Consider the following 18,134-nt stretch of genomic DNA (forward strand, 5'->3'; position numbering starts at 1 on the left):
ATTCACTGAAACATCTCCAGTCATCAGGTCATGAGTTTCCCAAGCTATTTTACTCAGTTCTAGCAATTCCTGATTCTTCATAACTTTTGTTGGTATTGTGGCTAATCAAGGGGTATTTTGCATGCCTTTTACTTGCAACTTATCATGGAACTTCCCACTATCAAGAAACCTCATCAGTTATGATGATGATGATGATGATGATGATGATGATGAGCATAGTACAAAATTAAAACCTCATGTAGTAAATTTATGCTGCCACATCCCTTTTGTGTCCCCATGTTCTGACCAATCCCCATATCCCTTAGCTTTGGAGGCCAAGAAACTGAGTCTATACATGTGGAATCAATCTTTAGATGTAGATTTAGATTTGATTTGGAGTGAAATTAATGTTGAAAATTGCAATTGGTTTGGTTTGATTAGATCATAAAAAATAATGCAATTTTCAGGACATCTTCTGGATCTAAAATTGACATCTATCATGAACACAATAAAAAATGGTGAAGTTGTATTCATCTCCAAAATAATGTAATGAGTTGCAGAGTGTTTTAAAACATTATACAAACTGTTATTGTTAAAATAATACATCAAAATGGGTTTGCCTTGTTGCCTTGACAAATATTTCCACTCAGAGCATCATGCCAAATAAAAATGAAGCATATCTCTTACTGCAGCAGTTTCTTCTTTTTTCCCCTAAAAGAGAATAAGAACTAAGTTGTTATTTCAAGTTGAATTTATAACAGACATTGTAGTACAAAAAAGATTGGAACGTTGGAATTTCTCTCCATAGAATCAGATTTACAAGTTTTGGCAATCTAAGTTAGTCATTGGCCATCATGTTTCTTTTTTCTATGTACATCATAATTCATAAAATAAAATAAAAAAGGTTAAGAAATCAGGAATATGCAGAACTTCAAGTCATTTTGAGGAGGTATATCCTTTTACCTTGTTATCATTTTGAGCTTTGTAAATCAATGAAGGAGAACGAACAACAAACACTGGATGGATATATTCAACAAGTCATCTTCTTCTTCTGCCAATCAGCAGCAGAAGAACAAACTTGAACGAAGAAAAGCAGCAGCAGATCTGCTTTCAGTGGTAGCCTTTTCTGTGGTTTTCAGCACCTACGCACTTTGGCATTTACTTTATGTGACCACGACACTGGGTTTGTGCTGAAAGGGGGAAAGGAAGAGATAATTCCAAGTCGCTCCCCATCTTTTCAGGCTTCCTGGCCACATGACACCACCACGCAGAACAAATAGCTCCCACCTTTTCCTTTCCCCCACTCTGCCTCAGCTTTTGCTTTTCTGCGTGCAGGATTCCATTAGGTGGAGTGCTTCCATGGGCTCTACCAGGAGACGAGGAGAAAATACCAAGCCGTCGCTCTCCCACACCTGTAGTTGACAGGGGACGCCCTCGGTGGCTGCCTTTTGGTCTGTAGTTCCAAGTGCAGGGTTGCAATCCATGGCTTGTGTGCAGTGAGAGGACATCTCGTTCTGCGCTGTGACCTTTGCTTGGATTCCCTGCCAGCTCGGGTTGTGTAGGCCAGCAAAGGGAGGTGCATCTTCCTTTCATGTGGAGCGTCATGTCCTCCTCCCCAGGCCGGAAGGAGATTTTTGGAGGGATTTGGCATATCCTAACTCATGCAGGTTCTGAACATGACCTCCCATTTCCACGCTCGAGCTTTTGCAGCGCTTCATGTTGTTTGTGAAGCTAACAAGAGATTTCAATCTGGAGAACCATGAAGGACTGGGATTGTCGAATGGCTGCGGGTTAAATCGAGGTTGCTCCGCTCCCATGGATTAGTTGTCGGTCTCTTTTGAAAGCCAAAGCATCCTTCACCAGTTGATCGTCAAATCTTCTCCAGACCTGCAGTTTCTGCTTTACGGTCTTCTCTATTCCGTCCCACAGTAACAATTTTGGTTAGCAAGTATGATGCAGCCGGTACACGTACTGTCGAATGACGACTCATTCCGAACATAATAATCATCGACTCACAGTTGGTTGAAGTCAGCGTACCTTGTCGTAAGCCAGAATTTGGAACAAGAACATGGAAGGATGATGTTGCGACTGGCTAAGGTTTCTGCAGGACATAATGGATGTATAACTCTGGCTACCACTAGAGCTCCAATTGCAGCTCATGATTTTTGCACCGCAAGTCTGAAAAATAAGAATGAGTTGATGTCAGTGGTCCACACGATCATGAAGCAGACACTTTCTAAAGTAAGCAGAGAACAGCTCAGGAGACCTGTTGACATACTTGGTTCTTGTTTTGCAGGATGCAAGAGCTTTTTGAGGGGAAATATCAACGTCTTCAGAATGCAAGAGATTAAAGTTCTTTATCGGAAAGAAAGTAAGAGATGGAGTGAGAGAGAAGACCTCGTAAAGTTAAAGGGAATCCCTCACCTACATATCAGTGTAAGAAGACTTTAAACTCCACTGGTGAGTGAAACTTTATTATGGTTCTTTTTGTAGCTTGCCTTCCTCTTTGTTGCTCTTTCTCTTTGCACTCTTTTACTGCCACCACGTTACTTGGCAAAAAGATACATTCGGAATCAATCTCGTAAACTACTGTACCTTTTTTTATCTGCACCTTCTAATTACACCTTCCTTGTGAATTGCAATAGATGCTGAAGCATTTATCCCCCCTCAAAAGCAGTAAATCTTATATAGCAGAGCAGATTGGCCTTTTTTTCATTCCATATTCATGCCACAATTGCTTGATTTAGACCAACAAATCATTGCACTGCAGTAGAACTTTTTTATATTTGTTCAGATAAACCTGCTTTTGTAGTCAGTTGCTAATGATTCGGTAGTTGATCCCAAATCATAGGAAGTCATGTTTGTTGCTGCCTGTGACAAGGTGGAGAGGCAGAGTCCACTTTTCTCAGTTTAAACAAGACTATTTAGCACATAGAGCTTGAACTATGGCATCTTAGATGGCACCTATCAAACAAACATATCATGAGATTTTTCATGTCCTTTTGTTCTAGGCCCTGAAAAAGATTACTTAGGAAATGGTCAGACCCCATACATGTTTGATGTAGTAATCATAGTTCGAGAGAAAGCAAGATAAAGAAAGTGCCATCATGTCCAAACCTGGGACAACACTACTCAGTAGGTTTCACACCAGTGAATCTTTTGTGGCCTCATTCCATGACAAACAAGTCTGCCACACCCAATGAGATAAAAAAACTGTATGTAATCAATTCCAAAGCAAAAAGAAACCTCCATGGTTTGCAAACCTTGGATCTGGGTCCCATGGTGGTGTTCACCAGGGCTTTTCTACTGTGCTAAGTGGAAGATGACTGCACCCACACCTTTCTCCACCACTCGAAGCAAAGGAAAACAAATTGCGGAAAGGTTCCATGTCATGTAATCTCATGTTAGCCATCCACCTAAGAAATCTACATGCTTCTTTATTCTTTTGACAAATCTTTTCTAATCTATGATCTTCCCAATCCAAATAAGAAGCTGGATCAAACATTTGTCTTCTCTTGAACCTGTGCTAGCTTTTATTCAATGTGTGCATACACTCTACCAAAAAAAAGGATAAGTTGTACATTGATTTTTTTAATAAAAAAGGCTAACTAATAGATTTAAGATCACAAAAAAGTTTGGACAACAATATCAGAATTTTAACTTGGTTCTTGACTTGTATGTCCTTATCTAGATAGAATATGACTTTCTGCAACTTGTATCCTTTCAATTTTGTGGTATGCAATATGTATGGCATCATCATCCTGTCAGTCCAAACTGAACAATCTCCAACCAAATGCAGCATTACCATATCTATCCACTTCTTGATTTAATTGCTAATTACCAAAAAAACTTAAAGGTGTTGACGTGACCAACAGAAATCTTTGGATGATCATTACAGTAAATTGGAAGCTTTTACGCAATTATCTACTTAATGAAGTCTCTTTGTGCTAGCATGGCCTCGTATTGAAACCCTCCTTGTCGCGCTACTATAAATCTGGAATGTAGACCAGCTTTCATCAAATTTTCTACTCGCATCTTTTAATTGAGTGAACTTCTCATCCTCCAATATGTATCAGTTCTGAAACTTAGGACGTCCGAAAAAACAAAAAGAAGAGACAACAAGAGAAGAAAGTAATCCTCCTTCCATTACTGAAGAAACTTTCCTTTCTTCAAGATAGTGTGAGCCAAGCTCAAAGAACTGAAAGCATTTTCCTTAGCCAAGAAGAAATGTGTCCTCTCCTAGCATCTGTTTTATGCAGTTGACATTGAATAGACTGTCAGCATCTGTTTGTGAAGAGTCTCTGCTTTCTCCAAAGTGGTATAACTGAAAAGATGCACTCTTGGTAGAAAACAGTTCTCTCCAAGTGTCTATTCTCCAAAGTTGGCAATGAATAGTCTAATAGTTTGGCTGTCTCTCTGCAAAAGTTACACTATACAACTTTCTAAGATCCATATGCTATATATCACATCACCACAGCATCAAACACTAAGTTTGGTAGCTTATGGATGTGCTGAGAAAGATTAAAGACTATATGTTGGTTGGAATTGGGAGTAGGCTTAGATTGCAACTGAGGCTAAGATTTACAATCATTGTTAATCTTAGGCAATGTAGATACTCGACATTTACCTCGAAAAAAGATTACACATGTTATCATAAAAATGATTGCAACTTCAATGCTTCCTTTTCATAATGTATCTTTACAAATGATCATGTAGGATGTGAACTTGAAGTCAAGATCTGGCAATGGTGAAATCAACATGGGAACATGAAATGCACAGTCCCTTATCATTTTTGAGGCAGCTTCCTTTTTTGCTTGTTCTAATCAAATCAGTCTTTTTTTTGTCAATCTCACAAAAAAAGAACTGAGCTCAGGAGCTGTCCCAACTCTCTTGGCAAATCCCTACCTACAAAGTTCACTTGGGGTGAGTTGGGACTTGGCTAGTCTCATCTTCCATCCACCTACCACCTCCATTGTTCATAACCTGCAGCCATTTCAATTTTCCCAGTCTCCTACTTGTATTGAAAATACAGTTCCTCATCTAATGCTTGGTTGTTGGATGCATGGTTAAAGAAGCACATGCAACATGTGAACCAAACATAGAGTACATGCATTTGTAATATATGAATAAACCATCATAAATATGTCTTTTTAGGATAGAATGTTGAAGGTGTCAAAAGTTTTAGAAAGCATGTGCAACAAATGTCTTCCACTTTCAAACTTATAAGACAATGGGCACAGGAAACAACATTTGAGGTGGTTAGATATGAACTTAAGTTTAAGATTGATGGGAGATGTTCCTTCAAACATCTCCTATCAATAAAACTGTGTATATTGATCCTTCTTGCTTCTCTCTAGACTTGAATTTTAGGGAAGATTTTATGAGTATATCATGCGAAGATAATATTAAATACCTATTATCATAGAAATAAATATAATATGTCAATATCATCTTAATATAAAAAATTATATGTTTAGAAGGCAGCATCAACCAATTCATTTGGTCTTTCATGCCATGAGATATAACAAAATTGGTTAGTATTATGTCACACTCTAAATTATTAGAGGAGTTATGAATATAACAGTTTAACTCTTATTGAATATAACATATTTGAAATTTGACTCTTCTTAATCAAGACTCATTTAGATTTGATTACATCCATAAATTTTATGTTGACGAAAGATAAGATCAAAGAAAATCATTTAAAATGATATGTTTAAGAAATCTATGGGCGTAGTAGTCAAAAGAGGTAAAATGATAAATATTAGTAGTACGAGGAGAGATAAAGAAAGACCTAAAAGAATCTTAATAAAAATTATAAATAAAAATTTAAATATTTTAATTTTAACTAAATATATGGTTTTTTAATCGATCTCAAATAGTTGAGACTTACAGTTTTATTATTGTTGTTGTTATATAAAATTTTAAGACTTATATTAGTAATTTAAATTAGATGAACACGCCAACTAATTTGGATAGTACACTATAAATAAATGTAATGATATGTATTACCATATTATTATTTTTTTACAATTATATATATTTTTCTTGGTCTTCTCTCTTAAATACTCTCTTTCATCGCCTTCCTATTATTTTTTGTTTATATTTGTTTTTGACAGTATAGGTTTCTAAAAATATTGAATATTTTTTCGTTCAAAAATAGGTTAATAATTTTGATTAGAACATGACAAACTTCCATTAGTATTATAAGAAATTATTTGCCATAGTTATTTTTATACAATTGTCCCCAATATAAATCCTTGATGTATTGGCATCAACATGACATTCTGTATGACATATTTTGTATCAATGGAAAAAACATTTGATTGATTATTTTGAATCTTGAATTGGCTAATCAGTAACTATAATGATTTTTAGAATTTTAAAATAAATTATAGTGATGTCAGTATAAACAATCAGTTGATTAATATTTTTAGAAAACATCCATTTGGATGACCAAAAAATAATTCATACATCAGTATCACTCCATCAAGAATTTATGGCATATATAAGTCCCTACAATATTATTAGTTAAAAATATATATAATTTTAAAATTTAAAATACCCTTATTTTTTATCCATTTTTTTACATTTTTCACCGCACTTTTCGATCTTAAAAAGAAACAAATACTTTAACAATTACATCAGATATACAAAGAGAATCAAAGATTTGATGTCATCATAGAAGAAGCTCACAAAAGAGCCACATAAACTCATGAACATTAATAATGTCAATTGGAAGTTCAAAATCATTAAAATATTAACTATAATGATTTTTAGAATCTTAAAATACAACATGAATGTGCCAAATTTAAAGAAATTAAAGGGGTAAGTATATAAATAATTAAAAACACTCCATTCTTTCATCACCATCAGTAAGTCGAATCCCTGAAGCTGATTTGACCATATATTGCCCCTCTCTCATATTGTATTTGATAATATCAATTTGATGTGATGGGCATCGGATTAATGTTTCTATATATATACATATATATATATTGTCAACCAATGAATAAAATACATAGCTGACCAATGAATTGAAGTTTAATTAATCGACATCATCGCATCTCAATCTTTTGGGACATTTGGTACTTTGACCAACCGACCAATATGAACTCTCTCTTTCTTCCTCTCCTTTCCATCCATCGTTTTACTATCAATCTAGAATTCCATAGCCACATCATGACAATGAAGAGAGAGTTGTTTTCTTTAATGAAAATATTAAAATAGTGTTTGATTTCTTGGACAATGTTTAAGTCACGGATATTGACACCATTTCACTGTCATATGGTTCCACATAAACATCAAAGCATCACAATTTACTCCACTTTCAAACACCTAATTTAACCCCATTCTAGTATGACATGAATTCAAATATAAATATTTTTCTTTTGTCATAATATTTCACATTAATTGAGTGATCATAAATGCTGGATGTTTTAGGAAGCACAAAATAAGAGTGGATCCTTTGATTGGAACTCTTCAAATTAAACTGATTCAACTGTTGCCTTCCAGAAATCCACTTCTCAGTAGAAAATGATGGTGAAATTTAATTACTTATTGAATATATATATATATATTTTTTTTTACTAGACAAGAAGGTTAAATTTATGCAGTTCTATGCAAGTAGATAAACTATTTCCATGATCCTTTGATTTTTGTTATTTTTTATAAATCCAGTTGTTAATGCTATTTCAGTATTTATAATTGCTAGTGATTTAGTAAATATGATTCATTACAACTCTTTTAGCTGGCAATATTAAAAAAATTAATGTTTAAAACCGAAGGAAATTAATTCCTGTTAAACATGTCATGTTAATACGAGTTAGATGGAATAATATTCTTATTTCAGAAATACTCTTTCGTCACACTCTATAATTAGGATTTCTCATACATTATTGTTCGAGTTCTAAAACTTTATTTACGATCGATCTAGTTTGAGCATTGGCATGCCCCCATGCTAGTTTTATAGTAATGTTCGTGACACGAAGGGCTCGAGAGAGGAGCATCGACATAATCGGATATTTCGTTCTACGGAAGAAAAACAACAGCCAAGTCAAATTGAATTGATCCCATTAATGAAGCTATAATAAGTCAAAGAAAAATATTATATTTTTCTACTCGTCTAAGCATTTATTCCACGAGAAACTTGAGTTCTATAGAGGCAGATTTGAAGTCGTTCTACTTCCTGGCTTTCATTACACCAAACACACCGACCGCTGAATGCGTACAATTCTCCCACCATTTTCGAAGAAAATTGTCACTAAACACTTTTGAGTGTTACGATGATTTCAAAAGAATTTTTGTGTAATACAATTGGATGAAACATTTCTATTCTATAATAGTCGAGCTATTATTGATCATTGCTATGCTTCATTATTATTCGTTGCAAAGTAGAAGAAACATTAACAATCATAAAGTCTTATATGTTATCATCCTAAGCATTTATTTTTCCAATCGAAAAAGAGAAGAGATTATTCTTCACATAAAATTTGATATCATATGTGCTTAAAATGAATTCTTCTACGAATAGATAAATAATGGATCATATTCAAATTCGATTGAAGGAAGAGATAAATATCGATATTATAATAAATTTTACCTTCTCTGTAGAAAAAGAATTGGCAATAAATGTATTTTAAAGGAATAAAATATTTACTTTAGTTAAATGGATAAGTAAGCATGTTCCAAATATGTATTAATATCAAATAGAGCTAAACCATGTTCTTTTTTTTTCATCGAGGAGTTGAGGTATCAAAATTGATATTAACATGGTCTTGAAACAAATATGTATGTGTTGGTGTATATATGTATATCAAGATCTAAATAGGTTTTAGAAAATGTTATATTTACATTATATTATGATAGTATTGAAGAGAAAAGAGTGACAAAATCTTCATTTTATTGGGGTTTCATTTCAAGCTCTCATTTCAGTTCCATTTCCTCCTATACAAAAGGGCTTTGATGCTGCCTTATATTATTTATAGGCACAGGGAGTCACCCAGCTCTCAGTTCTGCCATCTCTCTCTCTCTCTCTCTCTCTCTCTCTCTCTCTCTCTCTCTCTCAGCCTATGTGATACTGAGCTATGACGAGTCTCAGGGAGCAGGTAGTTTATGGTGATGGGTTCTGAGGAGATGGAGCAGGAGAGAGGAAGAGCGGTCGTGGAGGAGACCACCCACCTTCCCTCCGCTACTCTTTCTCTCACACCCACACAACTGCTTCCTCGGCCGGTGATGATGAGAGTCATCCACACTCGCCTCCCTTAGAACAACAACAACAACAACAACAACAACGCTTGTCTGAGCGTGAGACATACAGTGCCTTCGTTTTCTTGGTTCCGCATCACTACCTCTGGCTTTTGCATCCTTCTACAAGACCAGACATGAAGAGAACGCTCGGTACCTCAGATAATTCTCTGATCCACAACTGCTCCTCCGGTACTTGTTGCCCAACTCTTCTTGCTTCTCAGATCTCTTTGTCATCGTGTATAAATCTCGAAAGGAAAAGAAGCGAGAGCTGATGACGTCTTGGTTAGCAGGAGAAGACCAGGAAGACGTGTATGGCGGAGACTTCCAACCGATCATGGAAGGGCTGGACGAAGACGACGGCGGCGGCGACGAGGAGCTGTGTGCCGCGGCGGCGGCAGGGGGAGGAGCGAAGAAGCGCCGGCTGAGCACGGAGCAGGTCAGAGCTCTGGAGAAGAACTTCGAGGTGGAGAACAAATTGGAACCGGAGCGCAAGGTGCGGCTGGCCAAGGAGCTCGGCCTTCAGCCCCGGCAGGTGGCCGTCTGGTTCCAGAACCGCCGAGCCCGGTGGAAGACCAAGCAGCTGGAGCACGACTACGCCGCACTCAGGACCAGCTACGACGCGCTCCGCCTCGACTTCGACTCCCTCCACCGCGACAAGGAATCGTTGCTCTCGCAGGTGAACTGCGCAAACCATCCGGAAACCGATCCCGGACTTTATTGATTTGTTGTACGACGTGAAATGAACCTGATCTCCTCATCTTCCACCACGGCGCAGATAGATGATCTGAAGGCGAAGTTGGCCGAAAACGAGGGCTTGAGCTTGAGCTTCTCTTCCTCGGCGAAAGAAGGGCCGGCGGTCCCCGAAACCGCAGCCAAAGCCCCGGAATCGGAGGACCCACCGGTTGCGATCTGCAAGGACGGATCGTCGTCCAGCGACTCGAGCGCCGTCGTGAACGACGCAGCCGTAGCCAACAACGAGAACAGCCCTCAGTTGACCACAGCCTCCGATATGTTTTCGGCAGCGACGGCAGGGGCGTCCGGGGACCTCGGCAGCGATTCGTCCATGTTGCTGAATTCGGACTCGAGGCCGAGGTTCTTCTGTCAGCACCACGAGGTCTTGAAGATGGAAGAGGAAGAGCTCCTCGGTGAGCCCTGCTGCAGCTTCTTCTCCGACGAGCAAGCGGCGACGCTCAACTGGTACTACTCCGACCATTGGAACTGAGACTCTCGAGTGTGTGCAGGGGGGGGAGGGGCCGAGAATAATATCCAAAAATTGGAGGGTCTTTTCATAAAAGTTTTGTTAAATACGATTGTATGTACCACTCGCTTCAAATATTATATTTTGTAGAGCCAAAACAAAACAAAACAAAATCTTTGAGCCCTATAGAAGCGTGAGAACAGATGGGAGAAAAAAGGAATTAAATATTTTAAAAAGAAGCAATTTTATTAGAAAATTATTAGGCAAAATGTTAATTAATTTGGATAATTTTAAATTTGGGTAAAGTAAACAAACCTCTTTAATCCTCATCAAAATATATGCAACCAATCACATGGGTCCTTTTCGTGAAGGGCAGTATCCTTCCCTCCCTCCCTACTCAATTAAATTAGTAGTGTCGTCTGCTGCATGGTTTTGGTGACATTTGCCACCAACATAATTTCTCATGTCAATCCTGAAAAGAGAAATCAAATCTAAAACTCGTGTATCGTAAAACGATCGAGCGAATCAAGGCGTTCGCTGGCTCGGTGGAGCAGCCAACTCCGGCATTGCGACTTGGTTTGGAGGTTTCCGTGACGTGGCCTCGGGTGCAGTCAACAGCCCCCATTTGTTTGCATTCGGTGGTGGGACCAATTTGGGCATCTCGGCCACGCTACACACGGACAGAGGAGGCATTACCTTTCCCATTGGTCCTTGTCATCGTCTTTGAGTCACAAATAAATCAACGTGCCGTGGGCTCCACACGATGGGGATTTCAATGAGGATGGAAAAGTACTCCTCTGTTGATTAATGAAGATCTAATGTATATATATATATATATATATATATAACTCGCATTTTACAGTAATATCCAGCTAAACCATGAGACTTAGATCAAGTCGTCGAGTCCAATTTACTGCTATCTCAAAAATGTTAAATGTCGGAGGAGGCGTAACGGGCGAAATATCCCGTTATGTTTGTGGGAAGAGAAGCACGAAAGAGACTGACCATCTCCTCCGCCCTCTCCGGCCTCGCCATTTTTCCTCGGCAGATTCTCCTGCGAAAGCTTGACAACAACACTGCCTTGTTTGGATGTGCGAGTCAGAGACACGCATTCAATGCAAGCTGTCATCGGCATGCCCTGTTGGTGGAATCACATGCTCCTCCTCCGTAGAGTTGCTGTCACACCTCTCTCTCTCTCTCTCTCTCTCTCTCTCTCTCTCTCTCTCTCTCTGACCTGTGATCCTCTCTTCATCACTATTGTAAGAGGAATCTGCCTGCCTTGGTTCTCGGTGGTGAAGCATTTCGGAGCAAGGATAGCCAAGTAGATGATATTATAATAAATACTTAGAAGCGTCAAAGCAGGCTAAGCGATAATATTTAATGTCCGAGGGAATAACCTATAGGTATATTGTTAGTCTAAATAACCTTAAGCCGTGGCCTCGAGATCGACATGGCTCGGTTCGGGTCCGAACGTCGGGATCTCTCCGGGGCGTGCCTCGAGCTCGTGGGGTCGGTCCGGTGCGATGGTCCGATCGGGACGGGGTCGCCGTCTCCTCCGGGCAGGGGCTCGTCGTCCGCGCAGTCGGCGGGGACCCTCGGCTTTGCACCTGCACAAAGATCGAGTCGGGAAGCTCGACCTAACCCCTCCGACGATCAAGTTAGCAGAAGATGTGGAGGGGGTTTCATGAGAAGAAGTGTTTTGTGTCTCTCCCCTCTGTCCTCCTGCTCGTTCAGAGTGTGAGGGTATTTATAGGGAGGCTTACTGTTTCCTGATATGTCCACTTGCAGGGGGCAGGCTGGTTGCGTCTGACATTGGTTTGGCGTGGCGCGAAGAGCCGAGTCTGAGTAGGTGTTAATGCGCCTCGACCAGTGTTCCGGTCCGTTTGACCGGGAGCCGTCGCGTCGTTCGAGGCGTGAGGCGTCATTTGATATCAGTCGGGTTTTATCATAATTACTATCCTCATCATATATAATATAGCCATATAACTTTCCAACCGAAATCGAATTAATCTAAAATCAAAATCGAGATGATTTAGTTTGATTGGGATCGCTAACAATTAGAATCGACGATTCTGGTTTGAAAATTCATTTCGGCTTTAATTTAATTTTTCTTAATCGGAAATCAAAGTCAAATAAATAAGAAATTTTGACTTCATAATGGGTAAGTTAATGAAATATATTTCCTTCACATTAAGAATTTAAGAGCAATCGGTCCATTTCAAGCTTACTTCTTAATGTTCATTTTAATGCACTAAGCAATAGCTAATGCTTAAAGGTAGTAACACTCTCTCAAGTGAACTGAACGGGCCTCGGCGCCGAGGTGGGACAAGCGCAGCCCACCTGATTAAAATCAGACACGACTGTCTTGGATCTGAGCCCAACATAAGTCACGGGATCTGGTTCGATCGAACCAAATGAAGGAATCCCCTCTCTCACACGCAACTAAATCAATGGACACGCGTGCCATGAGAAGACTCCTCGAAACCTAATCGGCCAACGGCGGCAGCGTCTTCCTCTCCATCGGCGAATGGCGGCGGCAATGTCTTCCTCAAGCGGGCTCATCGTCGGTATCTCTCTCCTCCTCCTCCTCCTCCTTTGCCGTCGCCCACACTTCCCCAACCGCCTCCCTCCATCTTCCCGCCCCCACCTTCGCCGCCAGCGTCACCTCTTCTTCGCCTCGTCGTAGCCGTCTTCCCGCTTCCTCCATGCGCCGGCGTTTTCCCTTCTCCTCCCGACGTCGGCGTCTTCTTTCTGTGTCATCCTTTCACCCCCGCGGCCAGCGTCTTCTCCCCCTTCGCTTCGCTGCAGCCGCCCCAGCAACCCAACCGACAAAGACAGCCACCCCAACCGACAGCAACCCTCTCCCGTACCTCCTCCTCCCTCTCCTTCTCCTCGGATCCTTCATCCTTGCCCCCCTCCCAACTGACAGCAACCCCCTCTTCATCCTCCTCCTTCTACGTAAATTGTTTTATTAATATAGATTTGAACAAGCATTATTTGGTCCTTTAAATGAATACTATGTTTCTTTTTTTGTTTTAGCGATTATATCTATTAATCATGATGTATACTTTTAAAATTTTAAGAACCATCTCTCGTCACTAGGGCCACCGCCTAGGCAAGCACCTTAGCGTCTCGGGCGTTTTGATACCTTGGCGTCGCTTAATGTCTCTCGACCTCGAGCACACTGCTATAGACACAACTTGGTTCCATTTAATTATTGAGACCCATGCATGTTGCCACACTTGGTCGATGTTAGTTTTCATGCTTGGTCCTTTTATGTGCATGTTTGAATTCATCTGAACCAAATTGAGCACATCACAGCTCCACAAAAAATCATTGAATTTGAGCTGCATTGGTTATATATGTATTCTAAAAATGTTATGAGATTCAAGTGAGATTGTCTTGATTCAATTTTAACCTAAACATGTTTCAGCTGCATTCCCTCACATCAAGTTCTATGCTTAAACTAACCTGTCCGTGAGTCCCTCATGCATAATGTCTGCCTGCATGTACACGTTTGATTGCATGCCATTATTTTATTATATCAATCTTTTGATTCCATTATTAATTTTTTGTTGCTTACCACATAAGTCGGTCGGTTCTCAAATGGTTATGAATGCCAAATAAGTTTGTAATGTGACTTTTGATTATCGTTACCTATTTGTTGCTCAGACATAATAATACATGTGCAATTTAGTTATCAGATAAAACCACGCACATGGGAGCATTGCACATATTTCCTGTCTGTTTTTGGCTCTTGTGGTAACTTCATCAAATGCGTGCTGATTCTGGTGTCATGCATTGAACCACAGTAATGAATTGTTGTACCTCCTTTCGCATGTATACTAATTATACATACAGAATGCATTTATATATTCAATTTTGAGGCTAAGAGATTGTCTATATTAATGGATTTGGAGAGGGCAGTTAGGTACTAGAAGCTATTAGGAACTGTCACTGTATCTTAATGCTATCCTCTGTCACTAAAAGTACACGCTGAGTGAACAATTAGAATGTGGCATGATTTCCAAACCCCAAAATAGACCCAAAATCTCAATGTGTTTGGTTAGATATAACCTTACATCTTTATGTCGGCATAATGTGGTCTCCTCTGCAGGCTGATAGTAACTCTCTTGGCAACTTGATACATGTTTGTACATCAAAGCATATCGGTGTGCTTATATTTGAATTACCATTCTTGTATTTATACTAGTAGCAATAGAAAAACATTTAAATGTTCTTAATTCAACCGCAGGTGTTTTCTTACACAGTGTTCATTGACGCAAAAGATGCATATAGCTGATCATGAATAGTTACACTATGACTTTTATTGTTGTTGTGCTTGTTTGCACTTGCTGGTTTTATTGGGAAATTCTCACTGATTTAGGCTATGTTGGTGAAACTTCTCAATAAGAAATATTTTTTTTCTTTATTAATGACATCAAGATATTTTCTAATACTGTAGCTGAAGCTATTTGCACGAGCAGTCTTTCTATAAAATTAAGTTCCTTTATCAACATAGAACCAAATAAACTAGTAGCATTTCTTGATCAAGGCGGCTTTCTTACCTCTTGGTTCATTTTTCGGAAAATCTGTTGCCTTTCTCAGGTCTTTCAGCGAATTTGTAATTTTTTGTCAAGTTGTACTAACAATGGCATCTTTAGCATGTTGAACCTCACAGGTAACTTTTTTGTTAATTTCTTAAACAGTGTCTTTTCTACTTACCTGTCTTTCTAGACTTGTAACTAGGTCATCTCTTTACATTCATGATGAAAAGGTTCGATTATTCTGCAAGTGCTCGCTTGAAATGTTTCAGGTTTTAGTTGTAGTAGGACATTAGTGAATCTGATGTTAGATAAAACAGTATGCATCTTTGACTTAGTCTGAATTCTGAAGTACCCCTTGCAAGTCATTGACTGATGTTCAACCTATTAGTACAAACTTGAATATCATCCGTATATGATCAACGTAATGAATGCCGTTGCCACTCTTATGCAGCATGTTTGATGAAGATACATTTGATATGATTTTCTAATTGCTGCTGGGATATAGTGTGCTTCACAGTTTCTAAAGCTCCTAACTACAATAGAGAAATAATGGAAGGTAGTGTCAGTGCGCATGTGTCACATCAAGCCATTGTTTCAGTGGTGTAGAATTGCATGGATGGAAGTGTGATAATAAGTAAATTATCCAAGGTATTCTTAATCAACTCTCATACACAATTTAGAGATTTATCTCTGAAAGAAATGGCTTATGGAAACTGAATGCAGGTGGATTAACATGAGTGGTAGAGGAATGTCGTCGGATCAGATGATTAGTTGAAAGTTTTCAACTTCCTTCTGGTTGGAAGCAGGTACAGAAAATATATATAGTTTTGGTGCCCTCGATTTGAGGTAGAAGAGGAATCTGAACATAGAGCATCCAGCAATAAGACTACTTTTCTTCTATTTTTCTGCAAACAGTACGTGATACTGCTTCAAAAGATCATGTTTTTGGTGCAAAAGAGGCTCTTTTGCTATCTGCCAAGTAACAAGTCCACTATCCATCTTTCCTCCTATCAACTTTGCGGTCTGTTTAACTTCTCCACTGCTAAAGACCAAAGTTCAGAGCATAGTTCCAACTTTATAGTGGTCGACTCCCTTCATTCATGTGAACTTTCCTCAGAGAAGGCTGCAAAAAAAGCCAAGTATCACACCTGTCACAAAAATTCTTCGAGTCTTTCCATTGAGTTCTTTAAGCAGAGCGGTTGGAGTGATGCACAAGTCATGAAACTTATCCGGAAGTCACCGCTGTTGCTGCGTACTAACGTAGAGACTGTCCTGAAACCCAGAATGAGATCTTTGAAGGACATGGGATTTTCTGACACTGAAATAGTTCAGCTGGTTTCATCATGTCCATCTGTACTCCTTTTACGTGATATCCAACCAAAGATCGACTTCTGGAGGTCACTACTTGGTTCTAATGAGAGGTTACTGAATGCCTCTAGGAGGAACATGTTTCTACTTGGTTCTAGCATGGATCGGAAGATAGAACCTAATGTATCTCTCTTAAGGGAATGTGGCATCAGTGACAAACGCATCGTGTATATGGTGATGACAACGCCGGCCATTATGGGTCGATCAAACAAATATATGAAGGAAGCTATCAAATTAGTTAAGGAGTTCGGTGTGCCATGTAACTGTAGAATGTTCCCTTATGCACTTAGTATAGTCACCGGCATGAGCCGATCCAGGTTTTATGATACCTTTGCAACCCTGATGAACTTTGGGTTCTCCCTGCAAGACATCATAGCTGTATTCAGGAAGCATCCAACCATTTGGTATTTGTCAAAGAAGAACATATGTGACAAGATGACTTTCCTGATGAAGGAAGCTGGTTGTGAGCTGACATATATCATTTCCCATCCTTTGATTCTTGCATACAGCTTGGAGAAGAGGTTGAAACCTCGATATGCAATTCTGAATTTTCTTGAGCAGAATAAATTGCTGGATAAAGTATATAGCCTGATGTCCATGATAATGCTATCGGAAAAGAAGTTCCGAAATAAATTTCTTTTCCTGCTTCGCGAGGAGAAATCTATTGCTCTATATGATTCCTATTTGAAATCTGTTGCTCAATAGGATTCCTATGTTGCTGCTGGGCATGGAAAGCACCATGTTGTTTCGGAAAATTAGGATTGCATGTGCTTCCTCAGACAAAGTGTGAACTTATTGCACACTTATTTAATCATGTTAAATTTGTGACAATTTAAATTCTCCAAGGAGCTTCTTTTCTTTTATTCTTTGGTACAACAAAAGATACGGATTCTTTTATGCAGAAATATAGTGAACCAACGGGGAGAAGTCTTTACTTAAGAAAGATATAAAGGTAACTAAAATATTTCAACTCTGTCAGCTATCTGTGTCAACTTGGCATCAGTCGTATTAATTTAGATGATTGAGAACTTGTTAATTATGAGAGTATGAATAGGGACTAATATATGATAGTAAAGAGTTAATTGTGTGAGGGCTTTCTTTGTCATAATCCCATCACCTCTCCACCGGCTCTAAATTACATCTCTATTTATATGGAATGAAACCTCTATTGTTACATGTTGTTAATCGTGGACTAATATATGATAGTAAAGTGTGATTTATTGAATATATCGATTTACTATACGATTCATAATATATATTCTAATACATGACTCGCGTCATTTAACATATGTTGTACGAGTATGTTGTACGAGTAAGTGGTGTCACTAAGTTATGCTTACTCATGATTACAGTATATATATATATATATATATATATATATATATATATATATATATATATATATATATATATATATATATATATATACATGTTCTGATTTTAACAAGTGAGAGATGAAACTTAATATACTATTGAGAGTGTGATATGGTTTTTTTTATCTATTGTTGAAAAATGAACCCACGAGAGTAATACCTTTCTATTTATTGTTGGAGTGCACTAACGAATATTCAGTTATGCAAAGATGATTATTATAATATGATGATTGAATTTTGTGTATAATATGGTACATTAGTGCATGTGGCAATTATGAGATTTATTAGATAGTATCGACATGCACTATTGTAAGAGGCCCCGTGAGATCAACGTGCACTATTGTGAGATTTATTATATAGTATCAACTGTCACGTCTCTCTCTCTCTCTCTCTTTCTCAGCCCGTGACTGCATGCATGCA

General features: G+C 38.7%; 1 protein-coding gene and 2 long non-coding RNA genes across 4 annotated transcripts; all 3 read left to right on the top strand.

Annotated features, from left to right (window-relative positions):
• Positions 1-40: 40 nt before the first annotated feature.
• LOC135651283 (uncharacterized) lies at positions 41-5,241 on the top strand. The gene is made up of 2 exons (XR_010501821.1): positions 41-2,439; positions 4,696-5,241. It is a non-coding gene; the product is annotated as an uncharacterized LOC135651283 (long non-coding RNA).
• Positions 5,242-8,998: 3,757 nt separating this feature from the next.
• Positions 8,999-10,609, top strand: LOC135650451 (homeobox-leucine zipper protein HOX20-like). 2 transcript variants are annotated; one of them, XM_065169794.1, is made up of 3 exons: positions 8,999-9,417; positions 9,516-9,904; positions 10,004-10,609. In XM_065169794.1, exons 1-3 carry the CDS (start codon positions 9,363-9,365, stop codon positions 10,448-10,450), a joined length of 891 nt encoding a protein of 296 aa, XP_065025866.1. In that variant the 5' UTR covers positions 8,999-9,362; the 3' UTR covers positions 10,451-10,609. The 2 variants fall into 2 exon arrangements, with proteins under 2 accessions (XP_065025866.1, XP_065025867.1); XM_065169795.1 differs by having other exon boundaries at positions 9,002-9,417; positions 9,519-9,904.
• A 2,227-nt stretch (positions 10,610-12,836) lies between these two features.
• LOC135651531 (uncharacterized) lies at positions 12,837-17,204 on the top strand. Its single transcript, XR_010501862.1, has 3 exons — positions 12,837-12,993; positions 15,425-15,621; positions 15,697-17,204. It is a non-coding gene; the product is annotated as an uncharacterized LOC135651531 (long non-coding RNA).
• Positions 17,205-18,134: the final 930 nt, after the last annotated feature.

The sequence above is a fragment of the Musa acuminata genome, chromosome BXJ3-10, assembly GCF_036884655.1.
Source record: "Musa acuminata AAA Group cultivar baxijiao chromosome BXJ3-10, Cavendish_Baxijiao_AAA, whole genome shotgun sequence".
NCBI lineage: Eukaryota > Viridiplantae > Streptophyta > Magnoliopsida > Zingiberales > Musaceae > Musa > Musa acuminata.

Excerpts from the sequence above, each read along its gene's own strand:
- LOC135650451 (XM_065169794.1), top strand. The coding sequence starts at position 9,363 with ATGAAGAGAACGCTCGGTACCTCAGATAATTCTCTGATCCACAACTGC. Across the intron at positions 9,418-9,515 it reads GATCCACAACTGCTCCTCCG|CAGGAGAAGACCAGGAAGAC; the intron begins GTACTTGTTGCC and ends CGTCTTGGTTAG. Across the intron at positions 9,905-10,003 it reads AGGAATCGTTGCTCTCGCAG|ATAGATGATCTGAAGGCGAA; the intron begins GTGAACTGCGCA and ends ACCACGGCGCAG.